The 12,600-nt window shown below is 45.4% G+C and overlaps 1 protein-coding gene across 2 annotated transcripts in view; it reads left to right on the top strand.

The window, feature by feature from the left end:
• The window catches only part of LOC309444313 (gamma-aminobutyric acid receptor subunit beta-4), a gene marked incomplete at its 5' end in the record, with an annotated part of 70,600 nt that extends 58,646 nt beyond the window's left edge, over positions 1 to 11,954 (top strand). The window contains 5 exons of one of the 2 annotated variants that reach the window (XM_082062021.1): positions 1,727 to 1,809; positions 6,074 to 6,211; positions 7,776 to 7,928; positions 10,665 to 10,909; positions 11,413 to 11,954. In XM_082062021.1, the coding sequence (XP_081918147.1) occupies positions 1,727 to 1,809; positions 6,074 to 6,211; positions 7,776 to 7,928; positions 10,665 to 10,909; positions 11,413 to 11,790 (997 nt within the window). In that variant the 3' untranslated portion in view covers positions 11,791 to 11,954. Of the gene's footprint in view, positions 1 to 1,726; positions 1,810 to 6,073; positions 6,212 to 7,775; positions 7,929 to 10,664; positions 10,922 to 11,412 lie in introns of both variants that reach the window. The other variant, XM_082062020.1, reaches the window with a different exon arrangement.
• Between the last annotated feature and the right edge of the window lie 646 nt (positions 11,955 to 12,600).

Here is a 12,600-nt window from a genome sequence, read left to right as displayed (position 1 = left end):
CCAGCCCTCCTGAAAATGCTGAAGTGGGAGGCTGTAAAAGCAATACATGCAATCCCGAAGCCATGGTGATAATTTTTAAGTGGCTCCTGTCCTGTTATCCTTCTCCCCTTCTGAGGTTTCTCCCCCACCCCGACCGCATTACAGATAAAAGGGTTAAGAGCTCACTTGGGCCCCCTGCTCGGAGAAAGGGCAGTTGCAATGTTGTATCTAGACCCAGTGAGGATATATATAAATTCCCTCCGTCTCTTTGGATCTATTTATAGCATGGCAGGCAGTGGCAAAGGCTCTCCTCAAGGCTTCATCTCCTACAAACAGTCTTCACAGACAGCAGAGAGATAAATTTAGCACACGAGATTTCTTAAAGCGCCAGCAGCTCTGCGGGGGCCGCTCGCCTGCCCTGCTACAGCCCCCACCCGATACCCCCCAGGGTTGCCCTCTCTCTTGGGGTGCTTGCTGTCTTGCTGCCCCTACTTCTCCCCACCCTTTCTAAATTTTTTGTCCAGCTTCAGCCCTTCTCTCTCCGTTTCTGGTTTCTTTTTTGATCATTGATTTTTTTTTTCCCCCCGTCTCTTTTCTCTCTTCCAAGCCACAGGGCTCAGAAGATAAAGCTTTCTTGTTAACAGTTCACTGGTTATGCCTACATAGTAAAAAATGTGTAGCTTGATTAATGCCTTCCAGATGGTTAATTGAAAAAAAGGGGGGGGGAATGCACCAATCTCTCCCCCCTCATCAGCACTCTGCACACATATATTGCACAGAAAGAAAACTGCGTTAAAGGGTGAGCAGAGCAATACATTTGAGAAACAGGGCCAGCCTTTTAACTCCAGGGCAGTGTTGCCAGGTTGGTGAGTCGGCTGTTGATTTGCTCTGTCCCTGCTTCATGCCCTCTTCCCTCCTTTATCCCACCCCCAAATTCTCCATCCCAGAGAGTGATGTTCCATCATGTACATGGAACACACACAAGTCCTCCTCACACCCTCATGTGATCCCACCACAGGCACCGTGCTGCTCTGGCACCTCAAAAACAACACCAACCTTCCTTCTCTCCCTGTATTTATTTTTTGGGGGGAGATGCACACATACCTGTGTCTTTCATGAACCTTGATTGTGCAATTGGTTGCACAAGTGTTACTCTGTTAGCAGAGCCGTGAGCCCACAGGAGCAGAAGGGCACATCAGTGGGGTCTGAGCTGTTGCATTTGGCAGCGCTGAGATGCGTGTGATGGAGTGGGGATGGATGGGGGGCTGCAAGTAGGGTCATTGGGGTGACTTGGGAGGAAAAGGGGGTGTAATGGAGCCAGCTATTCTTCTCCATAGGTCATTGCTGGACAATTTAACTAATGCATCTTCTGTTTTACAGACGTGTGTCAGCTGTCTCTCACAAACTGACATGCCTCTCCTCTTCCCCCCCTGCCTGTAGCTCTGCCTACTCCTGGTTTCTTTGTGTCTCTCCAGAGAGAGACAGAGGAGGAACACAAATCCCTCCCCACCCCGTTAACACAGATACTGCCTCGCTAACGTGAGTTATGAAGGATTTAGGCCATGCAGTTGAGGGTGAGCTGCATCCAGCCCCTCAGTCCCGCACACCTCTCACCATGAATCTCCCTGGTTTCCAGGGAAACAGCGGCCCCAAATGCTGCCTGCCTTTCACATCTACCTTTCATTTCTCCTTTTTCTTTTAATTCAAGAAAAAAAACCCACAGCTGATTATTTTTTTCCCCTTTCAGGATCACCACCACGGCTGCTTGCATGATGGACCTGCGGAGGTACCCCCTGGACCAGCAGAACTGCACGCTGGAAATTGAGAGCTGTGCGTATACCTTGTGTCTGTCCTCCACCACGCGGTGCCGCCTGCCCTAGCCACAGCTTCCCGCCCATGGCGTGCCTCCCAGGGCTCCTGTGGGCCACCCCTCCTGGAGGATGTCTCCTGGGGAAAGACCAGGCTCCCTCATCCAGACTCCATCCTGAGGGGACCTCATGGGTGAAATGCCTGGGAAAATGGAGCTCTAGCAGCAGGCTGGGTATTAAAATCACTCTCACCCTCAGGGGAAGCCTCCCTTAGCCCCAAGAAAGCCCTGGCAACCTTGTGGCTGGCCTTGGAGGTGGGACCCAAGCCCTCCCACAGTCCCTCCCCACCTATGGAAAACCTCTCCTGGCCATGCCAGTGGAGGGAGTCCGGCTGTCCCTCATCAAAATGCACAGCAGTATCCCCGCAGGAGCGGTCCAGAGCAGCAGATCTCACAGTAATGATGATGCAGCTTCAGTGGTGATTATCAGAGAATTGCTTCTTTCATAAAAGAGGTCCCACAGCATCCATAGTCAGGAGGCACCGTGCTGCCTTAGCAGCCCTGCCCGCGCCTGGGACCCCCCTTCCCGTTTGCTGCTCGGGTTGCCTGGGATGCGCAGCCACCGCAGCACTTGGCGTGGCAAGTAATGGGATGTAAATTAGGTCCTGCTGGAGGCGCTAATGACCTGTCATTTCTGGCGCTCCTTAGCATTTTGAGAATAGTTTACGGTACAACCAAGAAAACAGAAGGCAGAGAATTACCCACAGTTCCCCACGTTGTGATTTTGTTCTTAATGGGACATGTCAAGCCAATTTGTTAGTTGAAGCTACATTTCCTTACAATATTTCTAAGATCCACGCGGAGATGAAGAGATTGGATTGTTTCCTTCCTAAGACCTTTTGTCTTCTACACACTTGCACGTTCAAAATCTGCAGGGCTCCATTTTGTTTGCTTTCGAGTCCACGCAACTCTGGAATAATAGTCCTTCTATGGCTGGCTTAAAAAAAGAAAAAAGTATATATATATATATATATAAAAACCCCAAACAAACCACCAAAATAGCCCTTTTGTGGTACAGGGGTGCTGGGTTTGTAAAGCAGCAGCAGGTAGCTGGGTCTCCTTCCCCACAGCAGCTCAGAGCACTTACCTGCAGGAGGGAAACCAGTGCTGGCACTGCTTGGTGATCCCATCTCTCCATTCCCAAAATTGCCCTCACTGCATATACCTCTGCCAAGCTATGTGCCAGGATCTAACAAAAACCTGATGAGGCAGGCAGCAAACAGGCTGTTAATCTGACATTTTAAGACATCGTATCAATACTTTATGATATTTCAGGTTGAAATGACTAGTCTTTGTGAAAGTTCTTTTTTTTTTTTTTTTTTTTTACTTTTTAAAAGTAAAATGGAAATTTGGTTTTCTTTTGAAAGCTTAGAAATCAAAGTGAAACGTTTATTTTTAGACTGAACAACCTTTCCCTTTAGAATCACTTTAAAAATGGCTTCCTGAGAAAGATGCTTGATTTCATACTGCATAATGTGATGATAAAAAAAAAAAAGAAAACACAAAAATTGGTACCCAATACAAGCAGGTCATAGAATAAATGGAACTGAGCTAGTTAACTGTGAGATCTCCTAAAATTAGTTACTGTAATTTGACATTTTCATTGCTGATCAGGAAGTAAATTTGAAGTCACTGCTGTTAAATTTGTGGATGATGAAGATAGCAGTCTGCGTGGCTTGCTCGCTGCACATTTGAATACCTCCCAATTTGAATACATCCAGAATGCATTTGAACATGGCTAAATGTGGAGATCTGCGCCTGGGTGTGGGAGCGCGGGCCGGGCTGAGGGACTCGTACCCGCATGAGGATCAACTGGGGGAGACGTGGAAGGGATGGCAGCCCCGAGCACCACGGCTGGAGGTTTTGTAGCAGGGTTTTAACAAAAAGGGCTGGAGTGAGCCTGCGTTATATAAACCAGGGGAGCTGTGAGTCAGAGCAGGGAATTGATTGGCATCTGAATATGTCACTGGTGAGATGGGAAAAGGGACTCTTGTCTATATTTGGTTTCCGTAATTCAGAAAGGAAGTTGAGAGACCAGAAGAGGTTGAGAAAAGATGCTAAAAAGTGGTTCAAGGGCTTGAGCAGATGTTTTGCAGTGAGAAACCTCAATAGCTCAATCTGCTTTGTTTACTGCAAAGGAGGTGGAGAGGCGACTTGTTTACAGGCTGGGTGCACCTCTGCAGAGGGGGAGTGCTCGGTGGAAAGGGCTTGGTAACCTCCTAGAAAAATTCACAACAACCACCAGTGTCTGAACGTCTGAGCCAGATTAATTCAAATGTAAAATCACACAATGTTTTCAGCTGTGAGAGCGTTTGAGCCGCAGGAATCAGCCACCCGGAGGAGTGGGGAACTTGGCTGGTTCTTGCCACTTTCCACACTTGGTCTCAGCATTCTGGGAGAGACGTTGCAGCCAGATGCAAATACCAGTTCCTGTGCACAAAGCTGGGGTACTCGAGGCAGTGCAACAGCCTGTGACACTCCAGTGTGTGCAGCAGATGAGATGATAACCTCAGGGTCCTAAGTCTTTGTGGGTGCTTCAGCACTTACTGCTATGGGAGCAGGAACATGCCATGGGGGGAGGAGGTGGAGCTATGGCTTAGCTGATTTACATCAGAAGCAGATCTGGCATGGCATTTGGAAAACAGTTATTATTTTTTAGCACCCATGAATAAGCACAGTAATGACTGAGAGTGCAGGATGTGGGTTTGGAGACTACACAGTCATCGAATAATTCAGTTTGGGAAGAGACCTCAGGGTGTCTCTAGTCCAGCCCGCAGCTCCAGGTAGGGTCAATTATGAGATCAGACCAGGTTTCTCAGCTCTTTATCCACTCAGAAGCTGGAGGATGCTGCCATCCTTAAAAGTTCAGCTATGATCTGGGGTAACCCTTGGCCCCTAAGGCTAGTCAGAACTTTTTCTTCACGGTACATTCAACAGCCCTTCAGTCCTTTGATCCCGATAATACACTGGTGCTGGTTTTGTTGGCAGCTCTCGCTAGTGGCTTTTAGCCTTGCTGGGTATTGCTGGCCAAGTGTCTCTGCTGTGAGGGCTTATGGAAAAAGGAGGCTGTTGTGCTGCAGTGCAGGTTGTGAATAATAGTTGTCTGTGGGCACAGAAGAAGTTCATGCTCTAAAGGAAGCCTTGCACCATGCTGTACCAAAACCTGTCCATACCTTACCACTTCTTTGCACATGGAGGTGCTCCCATGCAGCTCTGCGCTTTGCTTACAATGAGAGGCCATCCCTTGTGCAACAACAGCTGCAGTGCTCCAAAACCCAACTTGCCACAAGGGTATTAATTTTTAAGTGGAGATGAATCCTTGCTCCTGAGGGCAGTGAGCAGGGCTGTGAATATCACACTGATGGAAAGGAGAGCTGCATGATTTCATCCTGTGAGTCTCATTTCCCATGAGCCCGGAGCATCTGGGAAGTCTTTCTGCTGGGACTGTGGCTTTGGGCTCCTCAGCACTTCCAGCCTGTGCAGACCTGTCTGACGTGTATTGTTTGGGGTTAAAATAAGAAGCTGTACTCTTGGCTGAGTTAACAAGTCCATTACCCTGAAATGTAAGGAATGAGTATTTGTTACCAGCCTGACTCCCTTTCCTCTCTTCTCCCATTGCTGCTCTTTTCAGCCAGCACTTGGTAAAAGCAGCCTCTGATGTCAGAGACTTTGTCCACTTCCTGGCCTTAAATTTTGACAGAGACTGTGTGGAAGAGGGAGATGCTCTGGTGCTCAAATTTCTTTTCAACTGCTGTTGTAAATCTTTTTCTCTCTGGGAATTTTTAATACTTACACGTTTGGTTTGCCTAGTCCCCACCAGAATGTATTGTGTGGTCTCCCCCTTCTGGTAAAAGAAGGCAGTTTTTAAAAAGCAAATTGCCATGTTTGGTTCATTTGACAGAGACTTCTGATGAGCAAATTCCTGTCATGTCAGCCATGGAGATTATATAGCACAGGTCAAGGCCTGATGGACTGCTTCTCACCGTTTTCTCGTGAATTCTAGCCAGAAGTGGGACTTCTGACCAATTTTTTCCTCTTCTCCTGAGGACTGCGATGCCAAGCTTAGCTGAAGAAGAGAAGAATGTCAGCAGGGATGGCTTATGCTTGCTATCTGATGGTGTGGGCTTTCTTTTGGAGCCTTTTCCAGATCACCTTAGTGAAAATGGGGGTGTCGTCTGCTCCAGCTTGTCAGCTTAGTTCTCTCTCTGTGCTTCTTCATCTCTGCAGATGGTTACACAGTTGATGACATTGTCTTCTTCTGGCAAGGAAATGATTCTGCTGTCACGGGGATGGAGGTGCTAGAACTGCCTCAGTTCACCATCATCGAGCAGAGACTGGTCAGCAGGGAAGTGGTCTTCACCACCGGTGAGTGTCTGCAAAAAGGGATGTTTTGGAATGTGCAAACCTTCTATGCATCAACCTCAATGTGGTTATTCCTCTGAGTCGGATACTGAAGCACCAACTTAGGATCTAGGCTTCAACTTAGGGTCCTGTTCCTTTGGAAAAGAGGCGTCTTCTGTGGCCAGCAAGTGCTGTTTTCATTTCTAAGTCAAAACACCAGCTGAGCTCAGAACAGAATCTCTTTAGAAGGTTCTTAGCTTGTAGCTTATTTTTATGTGGTTTGCAACTGGCTCTCAAAGTTAATGTAGGTGCAATAGTAAGCAGAAGAATCTATCAGTTGAAAAGCAAGTGGTCTATGACCTGGTGCAAACCCATCTGTGCACAGCAATAAAAAGATCTGGAGAGAATATCTTGGATGATTCAGATGCTGCCAGTTGGAAAGTTGGAGGGGTTTAGATTTTGGTTGCTGTCTTCACTTTGATCTGTCATGGAGTTCATTGCCAAAACAGCATGCCACACACCTTTTAAATAGGACAATTTTCAAAATGCCATGAAATCACAGCCTGAGTCTATCAGAGATGGTGGCAGATGGTGATGTTGTTACAACAGTGCCTCAGGGGCGTGCTAGGAGCAGGGTCCCATTGCAATGGTAATCTAGAGACCCACAACAAGAGACAGTATTCCTCCAAAAGAAGTTTGCAGTCTAAACAGTTAAGACCTTCAACAAAAGACGGGTGAAATACTGTGTTCAAGCTACGCAAATGGCACATAATGGTGAGAGAACATAACCTCCTTTTTTCCCAGTCTAACTCCTTGATCATTAAAGACTGTTGTTCTCTTGTTACTTTAGCTGCCAACCCACAATTATACCCATGTTTCAGGCTGCTATGTTGCCTAAGGGACAGAGGTAGGAAGGAGGAATGACTTGGGCTTTGTTTCACAGCATAGAGAGAGGCCACGCTTTGTCTCTGTTCAAATGACCTCGCTCCAATGGAAAAACAGTAGAAGTACTCACTATCCCCATTAGGTTTACTAAAAGATTAGGAGGAAGTTGCGACAACTTGGGAAAATAAAGAAAAGAAAAAAAAGACTAACAGTGCTCCATTTGCATATGAATTTGCACAGTCTGACCATAACCCATTTTTAGAACAGCACAGGAAAAATATGATTCAGATCTTCATTGCTGTTTGGAGGAAAAGCTAGCACATGAAACACTGGAAAATCATCTCACTGCATCCAGATATAGGGTTGAAGTCTCCTGTGTAAGCATGTATCAAATTGGCACATACCGTAATAGCAATTTCAGCACTGAACAGACATTCTCCAATGATGTCTGACACAATAATGTAACTTATGTAGAGTTTCCTTTCTTCTTAATATTCTGAGCCAACTGAGCAGCCTTTGAAGAGTCTCCTTCCAAAAACGGATGAGTCTGCAAGAACAAATGAAGGAAAAAAGAGAGTTTTCTCATTATCTCTGCCTCTTGAGAACATTTTCCAAATAAAGTTTTGATTCCTAACCTAAGCCCTTACAATAAATGCAGCCTTGCCCTCCTCTGAAACATCTCCCTTTAATGTCTCATTGACAGGTTCATATCTGCGCTTATCCTTGAGCTTCCGGATTAAGAGGAACATTGGTTACTTCATCCTGCAGACTTACATGCCATCTATTCTCATCACCATCCTGTCCTGGGTCTCCTTCTGGATCAATTACGATGCTTCTGCTGCACGAGTGGCACTGGGTATGTACCTTTTTATTGCATGTTGAAGAAGGTGTTTTTTTGAGGGAGATCAGCTAGGATGGCTGTAAGAAAGAAAGCCACTTAGCTCTGTCAAACTTGTCCCAAATGATGGACATTTTTCCTGAGAATAAATTTCAAATTTGCAGCCAGAATAACTACTTTTTTGTTCAAAAGTACCAGTACTTCCCAAGTTTGAGTCTGTTATTTGAATCTGTAAAAGCTCTACCATAAGTTTCTGTGGGTGCAAGTTTAACTCTGTAACAAAAGCATAAATGGCCACAAGTTCTCAGACATGGGAGCCTCTGACATACTATGAGCCCTTCACTTTGGTTTGTTCTAGTTTCCTTAAATAGAGAAATCTAGGTACCTTTTGCTCACCAAGTGTGCCAGAAATGGCTAGTTGGAGGATAAATGCTGAGGGTGTTGGGCAAAGAGTAGTAAGAATGGTGAGTGAATGGCTAAAAGGTGTAAAAAACAAAGGAAGTGGCATTACACATTTTTGAGATAGTTTAGGCCCCATACAGACACTTTTTGTAGATTAAGACCTTCATAACCAAGGCAAATGTGGGACAGTATTTGAAGTCCAAGTTAATCTTAAGCACACGCTTCCTTAAATAGGAATGTTTTCCTGTAAGAGGAAAAAAAAATGAAGTCTTCTAAGCAACAGAAGGGAAGTGGGGGTGGATTGCAGATGAGGATTTTGAAGAAGAAGCAGGAGAAAGGGGGGATGGCTGACATATGAGAACGGGGCTGTGCGACATGATAGGAAGTTCAGAGGAAATAAGAGAGTCAAGGAAGGAGAAGGATTTAATCTGAGTGGGAAAAGGCTCAGAGAGGCAATGGGGCACAGGTAGAGGCTGGGTCCTACAGGAAAAGCTGGGGCTTACATTAGCTCTAGGAGAAGACAGAGTTTGAGAAGACTCAGAGGAGGGATGGTGTGTACAAAGATGTAAAATGGATGATTTGGCTGTGCTTACTTGGAGAGACCGGAGCAGTGAGACAGGGAGGGAATGAGAAGGACATAGTAAATTTAAAAGGTAAGTTGCATTGACAAGAGCACAAAGAGTGAGAGAAGAAAAAGAGACTGTGGCAGACATTGCTGGCACAGAAAAAGTACAAGCAGAAGGGTGGACATGAGATGCACAGCTGTTGAAATTCTGCTGACATCTGGATTCAAAGGAGAAGACAGAAGAAAAACATTGTAGATCAGAACTGGAACATCTCTCTCTAAACTCTTCCTGACAGTTCTCTATCTAACTTGTTCTTAAAAAGCTCAAAAGGAGACTCCACAGCCTCCTCTGGGCACTTCATCTCCAGATTTACCTGCCTGTGTAGTCAAAAAGCTCTTCTTCGCCTCTGTCCTAAGTCTCCATTGTAATTTGTCCAGTTCTTAAAGGAGATGTGGAGAACATTCTATTCCCCCTTCCTTTGCCCTAGATTTCTGGATATTTAGACTACTGCCTAAATATAGACAATATAATATATTGTATGTATATAAATATATCTCCCTTCTGTTTACTGTTCTGTGAATTGAAGACTATTAGTTCTTTAAATCTTTTATCAGGAATGACACTAAAGACACAATGAGGGTGAAGGGGAAAGAGGACAAGCAGAGGTCCAGGATGCACAGAGAGGTTTGAGAGCCATCACTGTAGAGGTAACACAGAAGAGCAATTTTATTCTTTTTTACCCAGAGGTAAACCAGAAGAGCACATTAAGGTGATGGAGACTAAGCTGCCAACAGAGAGGTGAGGAGGAGGGAAACAAGAAGAAAAGGAGATCAGCAAGGTAGTAAGAAGAGCATCACAGCTGGGCTAGAGAAGTGGGAAAAGAAGACTAGGTTGAAGAGAAAAAGTTACTGCCCCCAAAAAAGAAGCATGAAGGCTCATTGCCATCCTTTTGAAGGTGGTGGAAGACTGTCAGACAGATCTGAGACCACTCTGACAGTCCGGAGAAGGGAAGAGGATGATAAGAAACCGAAGAAGAGGACTGAAGCTGTGAGAGTAATCATGGTGCACCAGGCTTTGGAGACTGAGTAGATGGGGAAAAAAGTGTTCAATGAGAACAAGAAACGTTTATCTAAGATGCAGGAAATACAAATAGGCCTAAAAAAGAAGAGCATGAGAACCATGGGAGAAGTGTGTACAGATGATAATTGAAGTAGTGAGTGTAGTAAAGCTGGCAAAAGGGAGGTGGGAATTTATGGGGTCAAAAATGTAGATAGAAGCCTATGAGGCAGGCAAAAAAAGATTACCATGAAGAGGCAATCTCTTCATTCTTTTTTCTATTCATGGCATTGGAAAGACAGCAGATTGTAAATTCGTATCAAGGATACTGAGGCATTCATTAGTGTCCAGGGGAGCCTTATGAGTTCATGAAGTGGAAGAAAGGGAGGAGAAGAGTTTGGGAGACTGAGAGCAAAACTGAATGTGTCCTACCACACTGAGGGAAAGAGGATCAGGGAGGACATAAAGAACCAAGGTCCAGAGGATGTTATCTCCATCATCTTGATGATACTTAACTTTGACATTTTCTCCCACTGTTGGCAGCTGGTTTATTTTCTGCAGCGATTTGTACAGTGCAGCTGGCCTTAGAATAACAAAAATTTCCTTCCCAGTTCCACTGTTTCCATCCTTCCTGAGGTTGTCCATCTGGGAGGAGGTATGGGGAAGCTGAGAGTGGCATTTCAGGAAACCATCTCACCTGAGTAATAGAGCACCTACCCTCTCCTTACAGGGGTCACCACGGTGCTTACAATGACTACTATCAACACCCATCTGCGGGAGACTCTCCCTAAGATCCCTTACGTCAAGGCTATTGATGTTTATCTCATGGGCTGCTTTGTCTTCGTGTTCCTGGCACTCCTGGAGTATGCTTTTGTCAACTACATATTCTTCGGCCGAGGCCCTCGGCAGCAGAAGAAACAGAGTGAACGCATCAGCAAGGCCAACAATGAGCGCCACCGTTACGAGGAGAAGAGGGTGAGAGAGCAGGTTTGTCCCCTTCTTTCATTGTGGCAGGAGAATTCAGATGCTCCACTGTTCATTCAGTCCTGGGTGAGCTGTGGAGCAGACTTTCTCCTCATCATAAGAGATGAACTCCAGTTCCTCTGTCTGGTGATTACTGGGAATTTTTTCTCCTTGATCATTTTGCATCATCCTCAAGCCAGTTTCATCAGGACCATCCTCTTGCATGGGGCAGGTGTACCCAAAAGTACCACTGTGCCTTTTGGTCCTAATATGTTGGCAGAATCACACTACCCCTCTAAAAAATTTGCTGCAAGCACATGTGGCTAGTCCTTCAACTCCAGCATCAGTGGACAACATTTTCAAATGCAGAAGTCCAGGTTCAGAGCTCACAAATGACCCATCCGGTGGTACTGTTACAGAGAAAACTGTTCAAAATCATCCCTAGATGGTGTGGCCCTGAGTCTGTTGTGCACAGGTCATCCCTGCTACCTTTCTCTCTGTCTTCCCTCTTCCAGGTTGATCCTTATGGTAACATCCTCCTCAGCACTCTGGAGATGAACAATGAGCTGCTGGCCACGGACATGATGAGCAGTGTTGGCGACTCTCGAAACTCTGTCATGTCCTTTGAAGGCTCAGGAATCCAGTTCCGCAAGCAGCTGGCCTCTCGGGATGGATTTGGTCACCACCCAACCCTGGACCGCCATGTCCCGCTGACCCACCACGCCGCAGCCCGCAACCGTGCCAATTGCCGTCTCCGCCGGCGGTCATCTAAGCTGAAGCTCAAAATCCCAGACCTGACAGACGTCAGCACCATTGACAAGTGGTCACGAATCATTTTTCCCATCACCTTTGGATTCTTCAACCTTGTTTACTGGTTGTACTATGTAAATTGATGCCTGCAGCCTCCGCGAGAGATAGGGACAGACACTCAGACAATGACAACACAGGAGTGTTGTGGTCTTTTGGGTTTGGGTTTTACTCTTTACTATCATTATCATTTATTCCTTTGATTCATTAGGTTATTCTAAGCTTACTCTTCTCTTTTCAGCACATGTAGAACCACGGAGTGTGGGGGGGAGGGTAAGGGAGAGAAGGGCATAAGGGAGGGGTTTGGTTTCAGGGAGGGATGTGTTTGTCTTGATTTTGATTTCCTGTTGAAGGACTTAAACCATTCTTAAAAAAATCACCAAAAAAAAAAAAAAAAAAGAAGAAAGAAAAAAATACAGAAAAGAAAAAAAATCACAAAAAAATGTTTCAAAAGAGGTGAGGGAGGGAGACTTAAAGAAATTGAGTCAAAAGCTGGTGATGCTGATAGGTTATCTTTGGCTGTGCTCACTAATGCACTATCGTCACTTCCATTTCACTACTGAATTTCATCTTTCTCTTCTCAGTGTTATATTTTTAAAATTTCTTCTGTCACCGCTCTTAACCCCTTCATGGTTATTCTTTCATGGATTCATGAAATGGTGGGGGTTCATTCTCTTGCTACGAGATTTCTCTTTTCTTTTTTTCTCTCCTTCTCTCTTGCTTACAAGCCTAAAAGAATCTTTTAAACCAACAAATAAAAAGAATATTTATTTTGGAAGAGTGGGGTGGGGGGAGGACAAGGTAATTATTTGGGAGGGAAGGGACAATGTGGGGTTATGGGAGGGTGGGAGGAGGGAGCTTATAAAAAAAAACAAAGGCACATTTGCAAGTTGCCT

The sequence above is a fragment of the Streptopelia decaocto genome (genome assembly GCF_964273445.1).
Source record: "Streptopelia decaocto genome assembly, chromosome: 10".
Lineage (NCBI taxonomy): Eukaryota > Metazoa > Chordata > Aves > Columbiformes > Columbidae > Streptopelia > Streptopelia decaocto.
Note: the sequence above shows the minus strand (reverse complement) of the source record. Positions and strands in the feature narration are given on the sequence as shown.